This window comes from Cadophora gregata (assembly GCF_030347475.1).
Source record: "Cadophora gregata isolate MNR1 chromosome Unknown scaffold_6, whole genome shotgun sequence".
NCBI lineage: Eukaryota > Fungi > Ascomycota > Leotiomycetes > Helotiales > Ploettnerulaceae > Cadophora > Cadophora gregata.
This window is the reverse complement of record NW_026695929.1, coordinates 2,656,117-2,678,102: the sequence shown is the minus strand read 5'-3', so window position 1 is coordinate 2,678,102 and position 21,986 is coordinate 2,656,117. Positions and strand designations below refer to the sequence as shown.

Here is a 21,986-nt window from a genome sequence, read left to right as displayed (position 1 = left end):
AGGTTTATAATATATCCTAGGAAGGTAACTTACTTAACTGAGAATTTATACTTTAATAGTTTTAGTTTAGAATCTACCTTATATAGGGCTTCTATAACTTGTAGGACGTGTCCTTAGTGTTTCTCGATAGTTCTCGAGTAGACTAGGATATTGTCTAGGTAGTATATTACGAATTTTCCGATAAAGTTCTTTAGAATCTTGTTATTCTGCCTTTAGTATGTGGCCGGTGTATTCGTAAGTCCGAATAGTATTACTGTGTGTTCTTATAAGCCTAAGGGTAGGATAAAAGCTGTCTTCTATTCGTGCCCTCTTTTGATTCGGATTAAATTAAACACGTTACGTTAGTTTAATTTAGTGTATACTGTTGCTTTAGCTAGCCTGTCCCGCAGGTACTAAGTATTAGGTAAAGGATACACGTCTTTTATCGTCCTGTTGTTAATTATACGATAGTTGCTACAAGGTCTTCCTTTAGGATCCCTTGCTTTCTTAGTGACTAATATGTTAACCGCGTATAGTGATTTGGACTTCCGAATCTATCCTTTCTTTACTTCTTGTTCCCGCTATTCCTTAAGCGTCCTTGTGGTAGTGTAATTATAGTAGTAAAGCTTCTCTGTAATAGGTATGAACCCTTCTTTGAAGTTGATCTCGTGGTCCTAGGGTTGATATTCAGGTAATACTCTTATGTCTTATAGATCCTCGAATATCTTTATGTACTTCTTATAGAGTATAGGTAGCTGTTCTTGTATGTTATCCTTTTATCTGGGATAACTTTTAGATTCTTTCTGGCTAGGAATTAGATTCTTCTGTGTAGAGTTAATCGGTGTTATCCTTAAGGAGGCGGCGCTAGCCTCCCTTTCGCCGGATAGTTAACTGCGGTGATAGTTATATCTATTAAAAGTAAGTGTTCTTACTTTCTAGTTGATACTAGGGTTGTAGCTATTTATCTATATAGTTCTGAGGATGATATCGTGTTATTTAACTAGGATAACGTTGAACGATAAGTACTCCGTATAACTATTAGGTATCTTTATTTCGATACTCGCTGTTTTATCTCGTACCTACTTGTTAACCCCTGCGTTTTTCCTATCTAATAGGGTGAGTCTATAAGGGCGTGGGTTACGTATAATAGGTATATTTAGTTGTTCTACTAGTTGTGAGTGAATAAACCTTCCTATAGCTCCTAAGTTGATTAGGGCTTTAGCTGTATTCCTATTTAGCTCTACTTGGACTACTAGTTAGTCTATCTCTCTAGTAGTAGCGAGTTTAGAGTAATCGAGGTAATTAGGGTACTCCTGCGGTTTTATAGGTAAATCCCTTTATTCCTTAACGATTTCTCCTGTTATCTCGTCTATCTACTTCCTTAAGCCTTAGTTATAACTAATAAGAGTGTACAGGATATCCTCCTTAAGGTTAACTTAGCTCTATATAAGTTCCTCTCTTGTCCTCTGGAATCGGAGGGGTTCTTATACTTACTATCTTCGCTTCTAATACTGTTTTCCGCTAGTTGTTACGGTCACAACCTACGTATCTTTAACTTCTAGATAATTGTCTAGCTAGCTATATTCCTGAGGCTCGGGTTCTTCTATAAGGCTAGCTGTATATCTTTTAGATCGTTAGTCTATATACTTAGTATTCTCTTGGAATACGATAATCTCGGTGTCTTAGTAGATAACGATATAACTAAGGCCTCGCTCTAGGGTATTGTAAGTCCTTCGCTTTTCCGCTAGGTCTAGCTTATCTCTTATGTATATCTAGACTTGTTGTTCTCTGTTATAAGAGCAGAGGGCCTAATTTTCGTTAATAATAGGCAGCTAGTCTGCCTAGTGATTATTAGTTACCTGGCTTTCTTATTAGGTATCCAGGGATTCTATATTACTAATTCGCTAGTTTTTAAGGGATTTAGTTAGGACTTCCTCCTAACTATTGTCCTCGCTAACTTATTCGAGTACTACTGCTTTATAGCGCTTAGTTTTTCGTTTAGCTAAAGCGAATTATTGTTTGTCTTTAGGAGGGGCTTTCCCTCCGTTCTTATTCTAAGAGTAGTCCCTAGTGAGGTAACTAGCCTTGCTACAGGTATAGTATAAGCTCTTCTCTCGTTGTTTCTACTTCTTAGCCTAGCCCTTACCTCCTCTCTTAGCTCTATCTATTTCTATCAGGTTATAATAACTCTGTTTATTATTAGGGTAGGGTTAGAAGTTTCCTTCTCTCTTTCTATATTGTTCCGGGAACTAAGGCTTCCTATATTAAGTAGGGGTAAAATACTCTCTTTTTTCCTTCTGTTGTTCCTGGATCTGTTTATCGATAGTTATAGCTGTTTTAATTATTTCCTCTAGGCTATCGGGTTTATCGGCCCTAGAGAGTTCATCTTTAATATAGTCCTTTAGGCCCTTATAGTACTAGGCTTTTAAATTACTATCTGTCTAGTCTAGTCGTATAGAGTAACGGTGGAACTTAGTAGTGTATTTGTAAATAGATCCTCGTTAGCAGATATTAAGCAGGTGTTTCTCGGACTATTCTTTCTCGTTAGGGTCTCTGAAGACTCCCTTAATAGCTGTAGTAAATCTTGCGATAGTGCGGAAGATAACGCGACTCTTCTTAGTTATAGTAGTAGGGTAAGCTCCGGTTATATATCAGTTAAGAAAGTAGTCGCTAAGAGCTAGTTCGATTTAGTATACTATAGTGTCGCGGAGGAATAAGGCGATCTATAAGACCTTAAGGGATTTAGCCTTGAACTTATCTCCGTTGAAGGCTAGGTATATCTAGTACTAGAGTATGAACTATCCTAGCTTAGATCGTTAACTATAGAAAGTATCCGGTAGGTTAACTCGAGGTAGAGTAACCTTATCTTCCTTCTTACTAGTCTAAGAGCTTTCTCTTACGATAGATCCTTCCTTAGGGGCTATTATATCTTACTAATAATACTTTAAGTGAGGTGCTTAAAGTATAACGTTTCTAACTTAGTCGGTATTATAAGTACAGATTCGTCAGTTAGTATCAGCTATGAAGTAAGGTAATAAGACGCTCGATTCTTAATAGGAATTAAGATGTTATAAGTAGTAGTAAACTAGGTGTAAACTTACTATTTAATTTAAGTATAAAGCTCTACTATCTAGGAAACTACCTACTTATTATATAGAACTTCCGACTTCTTATATAAGCCGTGTAAGACGTCTTACAGGGCGCGTAAGCCTGTAAGCCCGTCTAGTAAGCTAGTATATCACGTGACCTATGTCTACCGTGATTAATATAACTATTATTATAATAATAAGCGTGGAGTATAGTACTACTCGCTAATTCGTACTATTCTCTTATTAGTGCTATTCTCTTAATAGTACTATTAACCTTTTAGTACTAAACACCGACTGGTGCTATCCACTTAGTAGTACTATTAGTATTATGGTGCTAACCCGTGACTTGTACTAAGACTGAGCCTGGTTCGTGACAGTAACTTTAACGCCTAGCTCGTTTATTACTTTCTTTATTATACTACCTATTCGCTTACTATTAAGGTACTACTGAATCTTAAAGTTTATAGCCTATATTTTAATCTACGGAGGTATAAGAGACTATATAATAAGAGGTTCTAGTAGGGGAAGAGCTTACGGAATCGATAAAAGCTCAGAAGGTAAAGGGGAGAGTAGCGATAGAGGCTTTACTAATCCTACGGCTAGTATAACTACTCTTACACTTAAATTAGGTATAGAAGCTGAAGTACTAATAGTAGAACCGATAGAAGAACTACTAGCTTAACTTGTACTAAGTTTAAGGGTTATTTTAAGTATTACCGGCGGTAGGGGAAGTGGAGTACGTGGAGCTTTCTTTTTAGAAGGTTTCCCTTAACTATTTCAAGCTTTCTTTAGAGGTATATTCGAGAATATCAAGTAGAAACAGAGAGGGGAGTTTGAGAGCTTCAAAATAACCTAATTTGGAGGCAAATCGATAGAGATTTAATAGAGTTATAGAGGTTACAATTCTAGGTCATCATCTTTTAGTGGGGTCTACAGTAAAAGTCGGTGAGTCGGCGTTATTTACCGAAGAATCACGCCAAACTGAAGAATAGCTGTATCATTGTCGACTTTCATCTCGTCTCGTGTTTAGATCCGGGATTGCTCATTTCGCTCACGAACATGGACCAGAGTGAGTGGTATAAAACTGCTGTCACTTTGAAGTAAACATATCCATTCGCTGCCGGCTTAGGAGTCGCGTTAACAACAATCCAAGAGCAGCTTACACTCTAGGAAGTCCACCTGTTCTTAAAGTAATCGCAGATAATTCAGTCGCGTTACACAACTCGAGCATATGACCATAACTTTCATAAATAGCAAATTCCAGTTCCATAAGTAAGCACAAGTGCATCTTTTTATAAAGAAGTCAATCAGACTCTGAGATTGGTATGCTAAAGTTACGTCGCTCATTAAGATATCTAAGAAGTTAAACCAAAATCCACAAGACGGTGATCTATATTCAATCCAGGGTCTTCAATCCTTGTCCTTTCCAGACGCTCTCCTTGACTGTCTCCACACTAATCGGCCCACAAAAGCTCGCAATTTCTCTCGCATCTTCCTCCTGTTCATCTTGCGCCCGTCGTCCACAGTTCTTGTAATCTCCACAACCAGCTCACCCTTCACGGGCTTTACACTCGTAGGTTCGGCGCAATCAACTGAAGCCCCAACTTTCTCCGTCGCATCGCAGATCAAACCCCTCTTTGAACGTACCCTCCTCATTCGTCCATCAACAACCTGAACAGTTCTCCTCGCATTCTTATCTTTGATCTTGAATGTGGCGGCTTCTATGATTCGTGCGACATGATTTTCTAGAATTTTCATTTGCATCTCCTCATCGGCTCTTTCAATGGATCGGAAAGCCGCTGTCCGATAGTCGTCGTAAGAATCTACGGACTCGTCATCAGATCCTTCGTTACTGGTATCTAGATTCAAGCGACTTGGACCGACAGTCCCGACCCTGTTTAGCGAGCCCCAGAACGACCATCGGTTGATAGCAGCGTTCAGCATTCGTTCTTGTTTGAACTTTATATCTTCTTGTTTGATTTGGGCATCAGCAGGACTGCTAGTTCGCCGCATGTATGCAACTTGCATGCTTCTCCTGATTGTGGATTCTGGGACGTGGTTCATCATCGGCTTGATCTTGTTCCTTTTAATCGTCATTGGGGAATCGGGATGGCGCACGATGGTAGATGATGGTTGTGAGGGGATGCTAAGAAGCTTGTCTTTACGGGTGGTTGATGGCAAGGAACGCTCTTCAGGGAGCTCAAATTTATAGCCGGCGACTCTGCGGAAGGATGGTATGGGGGCGGTGTCGCTGGTGTGATTTCTTGAGCTTGAGGACGAGGGAGCATCGCTGTCTTCATCTTGATCGCTTGCTAGTTTCGAAGTCTCTTGGGATTGTGGCTCCTTGGTTGTCAAGGCTTCTGATCCAGTGCTTGAGATGGGGGATATCATAGTCAGACTGCGCTGTGAGATATTGGGACTTCCATACTCGAACGAGAACCTTGATGTTTCGGGGGTGTCATCCTTGGGCAAGAAATCTGGACGGCCATTGGAACTTCCCCCGCGAGAAGTTCGTTCAGTCTGAAAGGCTTGAATTGGTTGAGAGACATCAGCGTCTTTAATGAGTTCTTCTTTGCCGCGATTCAAATCTAGCTGAGAGACATGTTGGGCTCTGTACCGATGTTGAGGAGCATTGGCAGTAGCAGCACGACGAGGTTCTGGCTCCGAGCTAAACGAGACCCGATTCTGACGTGACATTTCTTCCGATGGATCTATCGAGGGAGAATGATGACCTTCGAGTCTTCTATCAGTTTTCAACGCAAGTGGAGCTCTGGAGGGGAAATCGCTCGTCAAGCGAGGGGAGTCGACAACCGTGGAGGCGGATCCATTTGAGAAGGATAAGATTGGTTTGAGGTCTGCTGTGATTCTCATGCCGGGCTCGAATGGATTGAAAGTATCGAGGTCGACTTTCCCGTCGGAGGAGTCTGCTGGTGGGGTGCCATTGGTGGACTTTTGGCGGCGGAGACCGAGCCGGTTCAGGAAAGGCATTTCGGCTCTCCGTGGGTAGATAGAGGCCTGGTTGAATTGAGATGGTGTTGCGGTGTGGGATGTGTCTTGATGCCTTGCAGACACTTGGATGCTTGAGATATTTGAAAGGATAATGGAGCTGCAGATCTGAAGACAAAGAGACAAAATGTGGTATTATAGCTGATTTGTCAGTCGAGATTAGAATCAGAGAAATATTCGAGAGATTGAAGTACAGTGCCGGGTCTAAGAAATAATCGTGTACCAAAGTTGGAAATATGTGACTAGCGAGATCGGTTGGAAGCTAGAATCCTCAAAACTTCTAGAAACCATAAGGTGATGGATTGGAAAGCCGCTCACACACTATTTCAAGCGGAGACTTTGTAGAACTTTTCATCAAACATGTAGACAAGAGGGTTTCGGCAAATAAGCCTGAGGAGCAGACGTGCCTCGGCCATGAAACAAATGGCTGGTATAGATGGATATTTACCCGTTGGCAGGTATGGCAATTTCGATCTTACCATTGTAGTAATGTCTAGTGACGGGTGATTGCGTTGAACAACTAGTGCAAACTTCGTCATGCTTGGAGTTATCTGCCCTGAAGCTGCTCAACGTATGGTTGAGGCTAGGTATGAGATCCTGCCAGAGATCTGGGGTAGGTCGAGGCTCAACCAACCCACCAAGATATATATAACGTCGTGAAAGTCTTGAGAGCTAAATACATTGTATATGTATTATTTAAAGGCAAGACTCTGTCCCATATCATACTTCTGACAAGGATCGCACGTTGCGAGACTGAACTGGAAAGTCTGGTAGCTAGAACGATTGCCCTGAAGCGCACTAGCGTTGACTTGCTATGGCTACCACTAGCCGCCAGCTGTGCGAAGAGTAGAACATGGAGAGTAAAAAGACAGCAATTTAGAAACTCGAAATGCTATGTAGCATGCCATATACAAGACGAGTAAGTAGTCCTCGCCCCAAAAAGAGCATCGATCAAAGAGAATTACACCAGTATTTCCTGGCCGTGGCCACGGATGAACTCACAGCTTTCGGCGCAGAAAGTAGACCATTTAAAAGATCAGCACTGCCAATTGAGATATATTTGGCACATATCGATGTCGTGAGGAAATCGAGCAGAATAGCTGACTTGGGTTGTCCGAGCTGTTTATACGTGTTGTCTGTGGTTCCGTGCTGTTGCGTGCAAAATTGAAGATCCCAAGCTATGCTCCCGCACTAAGCCTAAAGGGACAACTTAGGCGACTCCACTTTGAACCCCCAGCTGCAGCCAAAGACCACGAATCTCCAAATCGGCCAGATTGAGCCTCAACGTCACGACCTCCCCCTTCTCTCTGCCGCGGCCACCACATCACTTCTCTCACTTCACCACTCCTTTGGCGATTACCGGTGTTGCAACTCTTCTCTGACGTCCCCCACCCCTCCGCGACTGATCACAACATCTCTCCCCCAGCAGAGCGGTCTCTGCGCGCCTCAAAAGCCACATCATTTCCTCGGTCCTCCCCCTTACTCCAACTACATTCGGCATAGCATCACCAGCCATTTGCAGATATGCGGTTAGACGTAAAGGTACGTGGCCATCTCCAAACGAAGAGGGAACGAGCATATGGAGCTGGAAGGTCGAGATGGCACAACCCCACCAGAGGAACAAGAGCTTGGAGTTGCGCGAGTCCATTGTGGTGGGTATGATGCCGACGAACAATACTAATGCGGTTTACAAAATACAGAGACAGCTGTTTGCCCGCAGCGAGAGAGTGAAGGGAATTGATTTCCATCCAGTGGAGCCATGGATTTTGACAACATTATACAGCGGTATGTTCTCCGGCGCATTGGACGGTGCTGGACTGATGATATCCAGGTCATGCATATATTTGGTCGTACGAGACAGGAGTATGCCCCTCGCCGAATTCTGTATCTGCGGAGTATACTGATATTTTCTAGCTGGTCGTCAAGAGCTTTGAGCTGACAGATGTCCCCGTACGAGCTGGTCGATTTGTTGCGCGTAAGAACTGGATTGTATGCGGTTCAGACGATTTCCAACTCCGTGTCTACAATTACAATACTTCCGAGAAGATCACGTCTTTTGAGGCTCACCCCGACTACATTCGAGCAATCGTCGTACACCCTTCACAGCCATTCGTCCTTACCGCCTCCGATGATATGACAATCAAGCTGTGGGATTGGGACAAAGGATGGAAATGCGTCCAAATATTCGAGGGACACAGCCATTATGTCATGGGTCTTGCCATCAACCCAAAGGACACAAACACATTTGCATCCGCATGTTTGGATAGGACGGTGAAGATCTGGAGTTTGGGCTCTTCGACTGCCAATTTCACCCTTGAGGCACACGAGACGAAAGGTGTTAACCATGTCGACTACTACCCACAATCCGACAAGCCATACCTCCTCACAACCTCAGATGATCGAACGGTGAAAATTTGGGATTATACAACCAAATCGCTGATAGCCACATTGGAAGGCCATACTAGCAATGTCTCATTTGCATGCTACCACCCAGAATTGCCAGTCATCATTTCTGGATCCGAGGATGGAACTGTCAAGATCTGGCACGCGAACACCTACCGTTTGGAGCAATCCCTGAATTATGGCTTGGAGAGAGCTTGGTGTGTCAGCTACCAGCGGGGTAAGCAAGGTGTGGCAGTCGGTTTTGATGAAGGTGCGGTTGTGGTGAAGATGGGCAGAGAGGAGCCTGCGGTATCTATGGACGGGTCTGGCAAGTTGATTTGGGCAAGACACAGCGAGGTTGTTTCCTCGATAATCAAGGGAGGAGGTAAGTTACCTCCAGCTAACTGTGGGCCCAGCTAACCTTGTCAGATACGTCCTTGAAAGACAACGACCCCATCTCCCTCCCTACGAAAGACCTCGGTACCTGCGAAGTTTACCCACAAACACTACTCCACTCTCCTAATGGCCGCTTCGTCTCCGTTTGTGGTGATGGAGAGTTCATCATCTACACAGCTCTTGCATGGAGAAATAAGGCGTTCGGTTCGGCGTTGGATTTCGTTTGGGGCTCCAAGGAAAACAGCAACGACTATGCGATTCGGGAATCTGCTACAAGCGTCAAGATCTTCAAGAACTTTGTTGAGAAGTCTGGAGGACTCGATGTTGGATTCCAGGCTGAGGGCTTAACTGGAGGTGTTCTTCTTGGTGTCAAGGGACAAGGTGGAATTGGCTTTTTTGATTGGCAGACGGGTGGCTTGGTCCGAAGAATCGAGGTCGATCCTAAGGAAGTCTACTGGTCCGAGAACGGCGAATTGGTTTCGATTGCCTGCGAAGATACCTTCTACGTGCTTCGATTTTCAAGAGAGAACTACCTAGCCGCCGTTCAGTCGGGAGAGGTCGATGATGACGGAGTCGAAGCAGCTTTCGAGGTCGTCACAGATATCAACGAGAGGTAAGAAAATCATGACTGCTGCATGATCTTCACTAACACAACTAGTGTCCGAACCGGTGAATGGGTTGGAGATTGCTTCATCTACACAAATAGCACCAACAGGTTGAATTACCTGGTCGGTGACCAAACATACACCATTTCCCACTTCGATCAACCCATGTACCTTCTCGGATATATCCAACGAGATTCTCGAATCTACCTTGCGGACAAGGATGTCAACGTTACTTCCTTCTCCCTCTCTCTTGCAGTTGTCGAGTATCAGACACTTGTTTTGCGAGATGACATGGAGACAGCCGAGGAGCTGTTACCGACTATTCCCCAGGATCAGCTGAACAAAATTGCTCGCTTCTTGGAAGGCCAAGGCCACAAGGAACTTGCACTTGAGGTTGCAACTGATTCCGAGCACAAGTTCGACTTAGCCCTCGCTCTTGGTCATCTGCAAATCGCTCTGGATCTCGCCAAAGAGGCTGACGTTGAGCACAAGTGGAAGACCGTGGGTGATGCAGCATTGAGTGGCTGGGATGTCGCCCTTGCTGCCGAATGCTTCAAGAATGCCAAGGATCTCGGTTCTCTGCTTCTTCTCCACTCATCAACCGGCGACCGTGAAGGACTCAAGGCACTTAGCGAGCAGGCTCAAGAGGCTGGTGCCCACAACGTTGCTTTCACGTGTTTATGGCAACTTGCTGATGTAGAGGGGTGCATCGATCTGCTCACCAAGACTGGTCGGGAAGCCGAGGCTGTTCTCTTTGCTCAGACATACAAGCCCAGTCTTGCTCCCAAGACAGTCGGTCTGTGGAAGGAGTCTCTGGAAAAAGCGAAGAAGGGCAGGGTCGCTAAAACCGTCGGAGTACCTGGAGAGGATGACGAGCTGTTCCCAGAATGGGACGAGTACCTGCGATTGGAGACTGAGGGTGTCAGTCTTATCGATGTTGACACCGAGGGAGTCAATGGCGAGGCTTCAGATCCGGATGCAGAAGAAGCGGAGGAGGAAGAAGAAGAAGAAGAGGTTGAGGCGTAGTAATAGACTTGATTCTCTGGGGTTTGGGCAGGTGGGTAGGGCAAAATAGCTTAAATAGCTAACTTATTGAATGAATGGAAATGTTCTGTTTAGACCATGATTTGTTTCGTTGAGCTTTTCGGATGTAGTTCATCCTCACTGTTGCCCTTGCAAGTTGACCAAGGAAGTTCAAAAAGAATGGCTGGTTGAAAAAGCGGAAAAACGCTGTTCTATGAATTTTCGAATACCCAAAAAATTGTTTCACATCCTACAACTCTATGTTACGTTCTTCGCTATCTAATACCCTTGTTTCAGACGATTATTTTGCCCACTGCCATAAACCCATTTCTCAGTACAGCCCTGGATAGTCGGCCTTGATCATGTCGGCACCCTACAACCAGTCAGTTAGTTCAAAATCTTTCGTAATCTCCATTTGGGTTCGAGCCTACCTTCTCAGCAACCATATACACAGCATTCTGGATTCTGCAATCTGGGATGACAGGGAAGACCGAAGCATCGATTACTCTCAAGTTTCCGATACGGTGGACCTTGAGGTTTGTGTCTACGACGCCTTCGTCTATGTTTTTTGAAAGACGAGCTGTCCCGCATGGATCTGTTATAATTAGCACATCCTGTCTTCGTTCAAAAGGAGTTGAACTCTCAGAAGAGACTCACGGAACCCAGTCTGATGTCTCTCCAAGATCATCTTATCCATCGCCGCATCCGAATGTCTCGGCATGGGCCACGGATAATCCTCACCAATAACATCCTTCATGCCCTCACCATTCATCAGGATATCATCCACGAAACGGACGCCCTCACGCAGAGCCATGATGTCGAGGTCGTCGGCAAGGAAGTTCAGGTTGATGTTCGGCTGCTCGAGAGGGTTGGTGGAGTTGAGCTTTACCTGGCCGGGCTTGGAGACTGGTCGGAGGAGGTCGACGATGATGGTGAGCCAGTTGCCGGTGGCGGGGGTTGGGATGTGCCATTGGAAGGCGTCGGAGAACATGGGCTGGGAGGAGGACAAGTTAGCGAGGATGAGCTTGGTCTGGGGTTGGAAGGTAAAGGGGAAATGAGTACATACGACGAAATCGATTTCAAAGTGTGGCTGTCCACCTGGTCCGAACGGATCAAGCCCGCCATTTGCAGCTTTGGCTTCACGATATGCCCTACTCTTGTTCAAACGTTCGTCAATACGCGGAAAGCCGACGAGTTCCAAAAGACCGCTGCCGAGAGGTCCAGTCCTATCCTTTCGATAAGCCTCCACGGCACCGGTCATTGCTGGGCCTGCGCGGAGGAGGTGATCTTCCAATCCCAAGCCATCTTTGAGCTTGAATACGTGTGCCAGGATAGGATGATCGAGAAGATTCTTGCCGACATGCGGATGTGACAGAACGGTTTGAATGCCCAGAGGCTTCAGAACCTCATCTGGTCCAAGACCGGAGAGCATGAGAAGCTTGGGAGACTCGTATACACCCGACGAGACGATGACTTCCTTGCTAGCCGTAAATGTCAACTCCTCGCCGTCTGGCCCGATGACAGTGACACCCGTACAGGTCAATCCGTCAAAGACCAGGTTCTTGGAATGAGTACTCGACAGGATCGTGATGTTCGGCTTATTCTCGACAAAGACATACGACGAAGATCTCAAGCCCTTGTGTATGGTATTAATACACTTCACCAAGCCATGCATCTCCCCGGAATAGATATCTTCACTCAATTTCCCACCCTTACTAACCCAAGCCTTCGTGAGCGCATCTCGAAACGGCTCCATCTCAGGAAGTAGTTCCGCGTGCGAAATCGGCAACACGCCCTCCTCACTCGCAAGAGTCGTTTTCAGACTCTCCGGATACAGCCCTTCCTCATCGAAATACCTCGCCGGCTTCTTCAAATGCTTCTCTACTCCCTTCCAGCCCCACGTCTCGCCCCCGAACGCCATCCAATCATCGAACGTGGCCGCCGAGCCAGGCACCCAGGTGAAGTAGTTGAGACAGGAAGAGCCGCCGAGGACTTTGCCGCGCGTGTTGGGCTTCTCGACGCGTGTGTAGTCTGGGCGGTCGACGAGCGTGGTTTTGTAGGCCCAGTCGTACTGGGAGCCGCGGAGGGAGAAGGCTTTGGCGGGGGTGGTGATGTCTGGAATGGAGCGGGGGTTGGCGGCGCCGGCTTCAATGATGAGGATGGATACATTTGGGTTGGAGGCGAGGCGGCCAGCGACAACGTTACCTGCTGTTCCTCCTGAAGTGGGTTGTTAGTTGGGATGGGTCTGTGGGAGAATGGATGTGAGGTGGAGAAATGTACCTCCTACGACGATGAAGTCGTATGTTGATTTGAGTGCTACCATTTTGAGGCTTGCTATACTGAGTTGAGGATTTGAGAAATGGTAGGGGTTGTCTGAATAATGGTGGAGGAGGATGGAGGTCGAGTTTGATGATTGCTGGAGATATTGGGACTCAGTATCGAGAACTTTGGTCCAGATCTTATACCTTCGCAATGTCGACGCAGCCACTCCCACTGAGGACGTGAAGCTCACGGTAATTACATCACAACAGCTTTCCAACTAGAGACGAGGGTACAAAGAAGGTGGGTTCCGCTGATTCACCGCAAGACTGGATGTCACATTGCCAGTCCCTCAACAATTTGAAACTATTCATGGACGACGCTGTCGCTCACAGTGGGGTATTTAGACATCAGATCTGATTATCTCACAAAGGTAAGCAGACTCATGATAGACATTGAGGCGGTTTTCACCAGAGTCCAAGTGGACAGGGGAGAATGCAGGTACGAGCCTGGCTGACATGCCATGGCTTATGCTGCAGCTGTCAACTACTTTGACTTGATTTGGATCCCTCGGGTACTTTTTGTTTACTGTGCTGAAAACAGGCGAGGAGATGCCGAGAAGCGGGCGAAGTCCGGAGTTTGCCCGGGCCGTGGGCTGACTGTTACCGATAAATTCAGACTCGAGACACAACTTTTTTCACGCGACTTTGATGATGTACTTGCTGTAAGACGAGAAGTACGTATCATCAATAATTCCTGCGAAGAGTGGAAGAAAAGATCCGCAAGTGCTCCTTCGTTATTGCTTTGTAGTCTGGCACTTCTATGGGGTAGCTGGAGTTGACTAGAGGCGTCGTGAGTAGCAGGAATATCTGCTGAAAAGTTTCTCATTATTCCACCAGTAACCCGGCGATTCTGTTCGAATAGACTGATTTAATCGGAATTATTTTACATGCATGGACGTGGCGATTCGAATATGGTGGATTCGAACATGGTGGATTCCCCTCATCGTTTTGCCGATTAGTCAAGTCTTAAATGGCTGACTCCGCGTTCCGTCGGTCTGGCACTTGCATGTCAGCACCTGATACTTCCTCTTTTGAACTATGGCCTCATTTGCGTCATTTGGTGGATAAACGCTGAGTGAGTGAGCGACTGGATTACTGCGGTAGATGACTGCCGCTTCGATCATTCTGCTACCATTACCGATGGCGAACTTCGCTTTCTTGAGACAATTCGTGGAGAATAAATATCTCGGACTTTCCCACGAGTAGAGTTATTTGTAGCACCAAAGGGAGTACGAAGCCCGAGAATATACCTTATCTTCTGAATCAGCCTCGCCATGGCTTCCCAAGTAAGTTTCCGGCAACTGAGTTTCATAAACGCAATACCTAATATGACCTAGCTTCACAGCACATCAACCCCGACTTACACTTTGGCTGAAGGTAAAATCTCCACTTGGATCCCCTCTGAGCACACGCTAATATCACGAAGGTGCACCAACCAAAGACCCTGCTTCATCGTATAGCATCAGCCGGCCAGGTGGGCGAGGTGGTTTGCTCCTCCTCCAAGACACTCAACTCATCGAGACACTTGCACATTTCGCTAGAGAGCGTATTCCTGAGCGGTAAGTAAATTTGGGGTGCATTTCCGGTCACTACAACGTTCCGTTGCGATAACTGTAGAGGTGCAGTTACTGATCAGCCACAGAGTCGTGCACGCAAAAGCTGCTGGGGCGTATGGCCACTTCGAGGTTACCCATGATGTGAGCGATATCACGTCGGCTGCCTTTCTTGGTGCTGTTGGTACAAAAAGCCCAGTTCTAGCAAGAATATCAACTGTTGGACCTGAGAGAGGGTCTGCGGACACAGCTAGAGATCCTCGAGGATGGGGGATTAAGATTTACACGACTGAGGGGAATCAGGATTGGGTTTTTAACAACACAGTGAGCCTCACTGTTAGGAAAGCTCGAGGACGGTTACTGATTATCCTAGCCTGTCTTCTTTATCCGAGATCCAATTAAGTTTCCTTCGCTCAATCGAACTCACAAGAGACACCCTCGGACGAATATCCCTGATTCAACCATGGTAAGCCTTCGTAACCCTACCTTTGAGCAAGCCATATTGACCTACTGCACAGTTCTGGGAGTAAGCTATCGATGTTGTTTACATGACTTCAATTAACCGTCATTAGTTTTCACAACAATAACCAAGAGGGCATTCACGAGCTCATGCATCTCTTCAGCGACAGAGGTACACCAGCATCGCTTCGACACACTGATGCCTTCAGTGGACACACTTATAAATTTACAAAGCCTGTAAGTTTCTGGTGAATGAATGATGTGACCCTACTGACATCAGATAGGACGGGTCTTTCGTGTACGTGAAAATCCATTTGAAGTCCGATCAGGGCATCAAGAACTTCACAAACGAGGAAGCGATCAAAATCGCAGGCGAAGATCCCGACCACAATGTCCGAGATCTTTTTGATGCTATTGGGCGCAAAGACTACCCCACCTGGACTACTTATTTGCAAGTTATGAAGCCTGAGGAGGCGGAGACTTACAGATGGAACATTTTCGATATGACGAAAGTGTGGCCTCACAAGGATTACCCCTTACGACCATTTGGCAAGCTTACTCTGGACAGAAATGTAGCCTTCAGATCCTCATCTGTATCAGAGCGTTTACTGACAGCATTCAGCCTCAAAACTACTTTGCAGACGTTGAGCAGGCAGCTTTCTCTCCTTCAACAATGGTTCCTGGCATCGAGGCGTCGGCAGACCCAAGTACATTCCACTTCAACTGATCCCATGTATCGCAAGCTAACTGTCCATCTCAGTGCTCCAAGCAAGAATGTTCTCCTACCCCGACGCAGCCCGCTACCGCCTCGGCGTGAACTACCAACAACTGCCCACCAACCTGCCTCTCAGCCCCGTCTACTCTCCCATGCAACGCGACGGCTTCGCTAACTTCCGTGGAAACTACGGCCCCGATCCCAACTACGTGCGCTCCAGTCTTCGTCCTTTGAATTATGGGCCTGCGAAAGCCAGTCATGACGAGTGGATTGGGAAGATCTCTGAGTTCTCGTCTGAGGTTACAGATGAAGATTTTGTGCAGCCGAAGGGGATGTGGGATGTTTTTGCGAAGTATCCGGGGCAGCAGCAGAATTTTGTGCATAATGTAGCGGTACATCTGGGGTTGGCTGTTCCGGAGGTGCAGGAGAAGGCGATTGGTATGTTTTTAATTTTCTGCTTGGGGATTTCGAGGAGAAAGCTGACAGTTTTGCAGAAGTTTTGCTCGTGTTGACAAGGACCTGGGAAGGAGAATCAAGGAGGCTGTAGCTCTGCAGTGATTTATAGACATCCTGAGAGATATAGAAATTTGATGCTATTCTTCTTGGCTCTTAGGCTCATGTAATTCTAAATAGACTGTCTATTATTTGATAGCGTGGCCGAGATCGATACATCGCTTCGATGATTGTCAAGGGAAGACCGTCAACAAGAAATGGCCAGAGTCTAACACGGGTCATGAAGATGTATGTATGATTCAATATTTCCAAACTTGTTACAAGATCCTATCTTCTCATTCCTATAATCATTTCAATCATTCAGTGAGCTGCAACCGCAGTCTGGTTCCCAGCCAAGTTCTCCTTCTCAACCAACTGAGCCTTACTCAAATCAGCCTCCTCTTCCATGCCACCCAACAACAAGTAGCTGGGAGCCGCAGCCTGCATCTCGGGTGGCGCAGTGAAAGTGTAGAACTTCTCGTCGTGCCACTGTCCAGCAGTGACGGCTCTTCCGCTGGAATCAGTGAACTGGGTCTCGTTCTCGGCGCGAAGGAAGTAGGCGATGGAGTAGCGGTGCTCATCTGGGTTCAATGGGACGACACGGTGGATGCAGGATGCCATGGTGTGGCCGCTTGCGAAACGGAGGGAGTCACCGACGTTGACGATTGCTGTGCCGACTTTGGGGGCGACGAAGCCGAATTCCTTGGCTCCTGGATACATGTCAGCTATTGTTGAAGAGTAGTTTGGATGCGTGACTGGCTTACCAGGTGGTCTAATTTGAAGACCCCATTGCTCGCTGAACAACAAAGTCAAGGAGCTGATATCTGTGTGCTTCTGGTGGCCAATATTCTTGTCCGTCACTGGGTCGGATGGAATGTAGTGCATCATGGCCAATGTGCTCGAAGATGCACGGTGGTTGCGGTGGGAGTTCTCGAAACGGTCCTTGCCGGCAAGGCCCATCTGGGTGGAGAGACCTGACAGAATGGCCTTTGTGATGATGTTAGAGCCTGCAATGGCGTTCTCAAGGACCTTCATATCTCCAGTGTTCTTGATGTTGCGGGGGATGTGTGGAGATTCGCTCTGGATTTCGTCTCGGGAAACCTACGGAAGGTTAGCAAGACTTTGCGAGATTCTTCTCAACCATCTTTGACTTCCCTTGACCATTTCGTATCCATCTTTGGTGTTCTCAAGGACACCAGTTCTAGATCCTACAGGCTCATATCCAAGATGTGGTGCGACAAGTCCTTGAAACGACACGTAATCAGCATGTGATCGGCATGTACAGGAGCTCAAGGACATCTACCAAATTCATTCTTAACTTCCAATGGCGAGTCGAAGAACTTGTTCATGAGCTTGAGAGTCTCTTGCTGATCATCAAGAAATCGACGCCCATCAATGCCTTGCAGGTCAATGTAGAAGAATCCCTCATCCTGGCAGCACTTCAACAGCTTCTCAAGCTCTTCTGGCTCCTGGGAAAGCAGTCGAGAGAAGTCAATTGTTTGCATGGAATAAACAGGAACCTCACTGCCATTCCATTGCACTGTCTTTGGAACTTCTGAAGTGATTCCCATGTTGCCGGTTGTGAATAGTTGAATTTAAGTTTGTAGAGCGGGGTCGGTTTGAAATGGGGAGCTCGAAGACGGAGGGGGGTGCTTGGAGGTACTTCTATTATGTACTTCTCAAGAGCTACCCAAAGCTTATTAGCCAAAGATAAGGTAAACAGCCATTTCTGAAATACCCCTCAGATCGTAAGACACGTGTCGTGAGGGGTAGCTGGGATACGAGTAGGTTTTGTGATAGATAAATAAAAAGCACTACCGGTTCGTCAGGGGTTTCGACTGGGTGTCACGTAAGCGAGACATATACAGCACTCTAATCAGACGCCGAAGACATCAATATTCTCCACATTAATGTGGACCAGATATCACCAAGTGCATGGCAAGTTACATTTCGACCATAAGAGGAAGGTGGGGTGCCATTAGCTGGGGCCATTTCTGCAGCCAAGTTAAGTTCAGCCTCTGACTTTCAGCCTAGAACGGCTCGCTGAAACATCCCTTGACGTATATTCGTGGCCCAGCTCAATGAATGATCAATACACATATTATTTATCCAAGTGAGAGGCGCTTTCTAGGGATAATATAAGTGGAGCAATAATATGAACTAGGGAAGAACCACTTAGCCGACTGAAGACGTGCCACCGATTGACTTTGGGTATCGGCTTCATATTCTTCAGCTGACAAAATACTCTTGTCACTGCTGTTCCTACGGTGATACACATTCTCAGCCATGGGAAGTCTAGGTACCGAGCCAAATGTGCTCCAAGTTGCCATTGTTGGCACTGGCATTGCAGGACTTACGGCAGCCATTGCACTCCGGAAACATCCGGGCATACATGTCGAGCTGTATGAGAAGGCAACTGAGCTTAGGGAGATAGGTGCCAGTATTACACTAGGCCCCAAGTAAGTCAGAATGTACAATTCTATCCAGAACACCTTGCTGACTCTGTGATGCAAAGTGGGTTAAGGACACTCGAGAGACTGGGCTTAGAAGATTGTATCAGTGAGAAAGTGGGATATCGAGGACCGAATCCTATTTCCAGATTTTATCGTCACTGGAAGACCAATGAGATCATTGGCGAAGACTTCTATGAGAATGTCTCGGAACCTTTGCATTATACTGCTAGGTTTCATCGAGGGCATTTGCAGCAAGCTTTACTCAAACATGTCCCAAAGGACATCATACACTTGAAGAAGAAGTTGGTTTCTGCCACTGTCGACTCTGGAGATTATGTAAAGATGGAATTTCAAGATGGCACTATTGCAACAGCAGATATGCTCATTGGAGCAGATGGAATTGGTTCGGTATGTATCTCTTGGCCTTTTGACTACATATAATGATTATGCTCCCTACCTAACAGTAATCAGGGCGTGAGAAAGTCGTTCGCTCCGGATTTCGAGTTGGAATGGAGTGGACATACAGCTTTCCGTGGTATTTTTGACGCCGCTCTCATCGAGCCCATCGAAGGAGTTCCACTTGATTCAACTCACTGGTGGGGACCTGACACGAATTTCTTCGCAACTCGTCTAGCACAGAATCTGTTCACCGTGCAAGGGGGCATCTATGCGGATCCACAGGATCCAGTCGCGATTGCCAAGTTTCGAGACGGTGGCCAATGGGACAAACAAGCTGATATTCAGCTGTTGAGAGAGAAATATGTTGTATGCCTTATTACGCAAGGAATGTTTTTCTCGCGGTGTAGCTGACATACATCCAGGACTGGAATCCCGTCGTGAAAGCACTTTCTGAAGTTACACCAAATGTCCGCTATTATCCGAACTTCTTCTGTGGATCTTCGTTACCGACCTGGATTTTCGGCGGCCGTGTCACGCTGGTAAGTTCAGCGGTCCAAAAACGGGATTTGATCTAGTTCCCAGTAGGAGCTTTATGAAATTAACAATCCCTAGTGGGAAAGCGAGCGTAAGACCTTTACTGACTAGCACGACTGATAGATTGGGGATGCTGCCCATGCACACGGAGGTGCATTTGCCACTGGGGGCTCACTCGCCATAGACGACGCCTACGCCCTTTCATTGGCTCTCATGGATGCAATACCAGTATCAAATACAGAGAAACCCTCACCTGAAAGCATTTACAGAGCACTAAAACTCTACGAAGATACTCGACGACCACATGCCGTCAAGTTACTGAAGGTCGTGCATGCGAACAATGAAATGAAGACGAGGAAGATCATAACGGCAACGCAGGAGACGGATGAGGAGCTGAGAGCGAGGGCTAAGAGGGGATCGAACACGACTTGGTTGCATGAGCATGATGTTGTTAAGGCATTTGAAAATGCACGTGCTGCTTCTGCAAAAGTATAGACGTGAATGTAGATTCGGAGGAAGTTAGACATGACAGCTATGCGAGAGAATTTGGATACATATGAATCCATTCCTTAGGGGTCCTCCCAAAGTCACGGCTGTCCCTGTGCAGCTGGATTTCAAATTTTGAAAAAATGAGAAAGCTGTGGAATGTTTGGCCAGTAACTGTCCCGGAAGCAACTGAAAGCGTGAACCAGAGAAAAAATGACATAGTGTAGAGACGCTCCATGACTGTGATATTCGTCCAGGTGTTGATTCGAGCATTTGAAGAACAGTCAGTTAAATGTATCAGACAAGCCAGGAGGTTAAGAGGTGAATCACAAAGCTCAATACCACTGTTAATTGCCTTACGATTGTCTTTCCCAACTTGCGAGACCAGATAAGAACTTTTTCACTCTAAGTTACTCCTTCTTGATCCGCAAAAAACCACAATTTCAACATCTTCAGACTCCACAGCACTGTTCAGCTACCAGATCATGCTAGAAATGACAGAAGCCCAGCTCCAGATGTGGAAATCAGTTCTAATCGACAAGATCGATTACCTGGAAAACCACGAAGACTGTGTTGTAATAAGCATCGATAAGAAGACAGGTGATATCATCCAACAGTACGAATATGAGTATTCTCTCGATAGGTTTCTGGAGCATCTCGCGTCACTACAGAACGTGCCTGTGGTGACTTTGGCTGCTGCACCCACACAAGAAAGCTGGGATCACGGTGGACTCTCGGAAGATGCTCCAGACTTGAAGACTGCAAATGGAGAGAGCTCAAGTGAGAGTCCACACACAGATCCGGATTTTAAGGACTTGGATATATTCTCGGACACTGGGTCTGATGGAGAGTCTTGGATGACATATTCAGATACTTCCAGCGAACGATCATCTGAACGTCACATCCGTGAGAAGACCAGCAAGGAAAAACTGAAACTGCCATGTTTGGGGGATACGGAGCAAGTGGAAGAGATAGAAGAACAAGGTCAGAGTACAGGAATAGACACTGGCATCAAAGATGGGCTTGCACTGGCTGCAACAGTCAATACAATTTTGATTGCATGCTTGTGGATTGCAGAGAAGTGGGAACGTGTAAAGTAGTGGAGAAATAAGCCTGCCAGCCCGAATAAATTGCACTGTAACAATAACGCGGTGTTGAAATCCGTTGCATTTTGGAAGACCTGCAAAAGTCCATCAAGCTCTTCGAGATGCTGTTGAAACAAGGCTCCAACCCACAGCTGACGGTGTAGATACAAGAAATGAAAACAGCCCAAACATCCCAGCATCACCCAACCATACATACAAGGAAGCAAACATTGGAGCTAGCTCGCAGGTATTGACCCTCTTCTCGTGCACCAAACAACTAGTGTTTGTTCTGTCTAGCAGCAGCCCGCTGCCTGCGAGCTCTCCTGCGAGCAACAGCATCAGAAGACTGTGGTCGGGTGCTAGCCACAGCTGAAGCTCCAGGAGCTGTAGAAGGAGTTGCTGGAGTAGCAGGTGTAGCTGGAGCGGCAGCACCAGCACCTCCTGCTTTAGCCGCGCCGGCGGCAGCAGCTACGCCGGCGAGGAGGCCAAGTGCGCCTTTCAAGAGACCACCTTTTGGGTCTGGGTTGCGCTCGATGAGAGTTCTGGAGAAGGGTTAGCAAACTGTGGTGCTTTGGGTTGAGGCACTGTAGAACAACGGACCCTTCATCCCGCTCAGTGATGACGACAGTCGAGAGTGCTTGGGAAGATGCGAGGAGCGCCAGCGCGATGACTTGGAATGAGATTTGCATATTGATATTGGCTCTGATGGTTTGCTAGGCCTGAGTTGTTGTATTGAGTAAATCTGGCTTTCAAAGCTTAGAGAAGAAGAACGAAAAATGTGCAGACAGATGGATGTTGGGTTGATAAGCTTAGTAGAAAGCTAGACAACCTAAGTTCTTATACATGCTCACCACGATTCCCTGAAGATCCCTGCCAGCAGCTTTCGTCAAATGGGACGCCGGTAAGGTATTCAACTGCGACATACACAAAGGCAGCTTGACGCAATTGGGGCTCTCCGTTAAGCTGTGACGGAGCCCGCATCGGCACGCAAGAATAAGACAATTCTCAA

At 46.5% G+C, this 21,986-nt stretch overlaps 9 protein-coding genes across 11 annotated transcripts; 4 read left to right on the top strand and 5 right to left on the bottom strand.

The window, feature by feature from the left end:
* Positions 1-4,242: 4,242 nt before the first annotated feature.
* Positions 4,243-7,214, bottom strand: ONS95_012705 (uncharacterized protein). Its single transcript, XM_058506350.1, has one exon. The coding sequence runs from the start codon at positions 6,054-6,056 to the stop codon at positions 4,479-4,481; it is 1,578 nt and encodes a 525-aa protein (XP_058358877.1). The 5' UTR covers positions 6,057-7,214; the 3' UTR covers positions 4,243-4,478.
* A 135-nt stretch (positions 7,215-7,349) lies between these two features.
* Positions 7,350-10,582, top strand: COPB2 (Coatomer subunit beta'). Of its 3 annotated transcripts, none has more exons than XM_058506348.1 (5): positions 7,350-7,616; positions 7,775-7,859; positions 7,906-7,937; positions 7,989-8,841; positions 8,886-10,582. In XM_058506348.1, the coding sequence occupies exons 1-5, from the start codon at positions 7,599-7,601 to the stop codon at positions 9,467-9,469; spliced, it is 1,572 nt and encodes a 523-aa protein (XP_058358875.1). In that variant the 5' UTR covers positions 7,350-7,598; the 3' UTR covers positions 9,470-10,582. The 3 variants fall into 3 exon arrangements, with proteins under 3 accessions (XP_058358875.1, XP_058358874.1, XP_058358876.1); XM_058506347.1 differs by having other exon boundaries at positions 7,906-8,841; positions 8,886-9,465; positions 9,511-10,582; XM_058506349.1 differs by having other exon boundaries at positions 7,350-7,859; positions 8,886-9,465; positions 9,511-10,582.
* Positions 10,583-10,673: 91 nt separating this feature from the next.
* ONS95_012703 (uncharacterized protein) lies at positions 10,674-12,923 on the bottom strand. The gene is made up of 5 exons (XM_058506346.1): positions 12,761-12,923; positions 11,547-12,697; positions 11,138-11,474; positions 10,912-11,075; positions 10,674-10,853 (listed from the first exon to the last, which is right to left on the bottom strand). The coding sequence occupies exons 1-5, from the start codon at positions 12,801-12,803 to the stop codon at positions 10,812-10,814; spliced, it is 1,737 nt and encodes a 578-aa protein (XP_058358873.1). The 5' UTR covers positions 12,804-12,923; the 3' UTR covers positions 10,674-10,811.
* A 1,152-nt stretch (positions 12,924-14,075) lies between these two features.
* ONS95_012702 (uncharacterized protein) lies at positions 14,076-16,075 on the top strand (the record flags this gene model as incomplete). The annotated part of the gene is made up of 11 exons (XM_058506345.1): positions 14,076-14,087; positions 14,139-14,178; positions 14,228-14,360; positions 14,444-14,678; positions 14,728-14,820; positions 14,873-14,880; positions 14,927-15,050; positions 15,098-15,385; positions 15,436-15,520; positions 15,574-15,966; positions 16,023-16,075. 11 exons carry the CDS (start codon positions 14,076-14,078, stop codon positions 16,073-16,075), a joined length of 1,464 nt encoding a protein of 487 aa, XP_058358872.1.
* A 266-nt stretch (positions 16,076-16,341) lies between these two features.
* Positions 16,342-17,055, bottom strand: ONS95_012701 (uncharacterized protein; the record flags this gene model as incomplete). Its single annotated transcript, XM_058506344.1, has 1 exon — positions 16,342-17,055. One exon carries the CDS (start codon positions 17,053-17,055, stop codon positions 16,342-16,344), a length of 714 nt encoding a protein of 237 aa, XP_058358871.1.
* Positions 17,056-17,121: 66 nt separating this feature from the next.
* Positions 17,122-17,591, bottom strand: ONS95_012700 (uncharacterized protein; the record flags this gene model as incomplete). The annotated part of the gene is made up of 2 exons (XM_058506343.1): positions 17,122-17,264; positions 17,324-17,591. The coding sequence occupies 2 exons, from the start codon at positions 17,589-17,591 to the stop codon at positions 17,122-17,124; spliced, it is 411 nt and encodes a 136-aa protein (XP_058358870.1).
* Positions 17,592-17,884: 293 nt separating this feature from the next.
* On the top strand, positions 17,885-20,195 carry ONS95_012699 (uncharacterized protein). The gene is made up of 4 exons (XM_058506342.1): positions 17,885-18,479; positions 18,536-18,881; positions 18,945-19,238; positions 19,295-20,195. Exons 1-4 carry the CDS (start codon positions 18,307-18,309, stop codon positions 19,445-19,447), a joined length of 966 nt encoding a protein of 321 aa, XP_058358869.1. The 5' UTR covers positions 17,885-18,306; the 3' UTR covers positions 19,448-20,195.
* A 182-nt stretch (positions 20,196-20,377) lies between these two features.
* ONS95_012698 (uncharacterized protein) lies at positions 20,378-20,992 on the top strand (the record flags this gene model as incomplete). Its single annotated transcript, XM_058506341.1, has 1 exon — positions 20,378-20,992. One exon carries the CDS (start codon positions 20,378-20,380, stop codon positions 20,990-20,992), a length of 615 nt encoding a protein of 204 aa, XP_058358868.1.
* Positions 20,993-21,254: 262 nt separating this feature from the next.
* ONS95_012697 (uncharacterized protein) lies at positions 21,255-21,666 on the bottom strand (the record flags this gene model as incomplete). Its single annotated transcript, XM_058506340.1, has 2 exons — positions 21,255-21,519; positions 21,578-21,666. 2 exons carry the CDS (start codon positions 21,664-21,666, stop codon positions 21,255-21,257), a joined length of 354 nt encoding a protein of 117 aa, XP_058358867.1.
* Between the last annotated feature and the right edge of the window lie 320 nt (positions 21,667-21,986).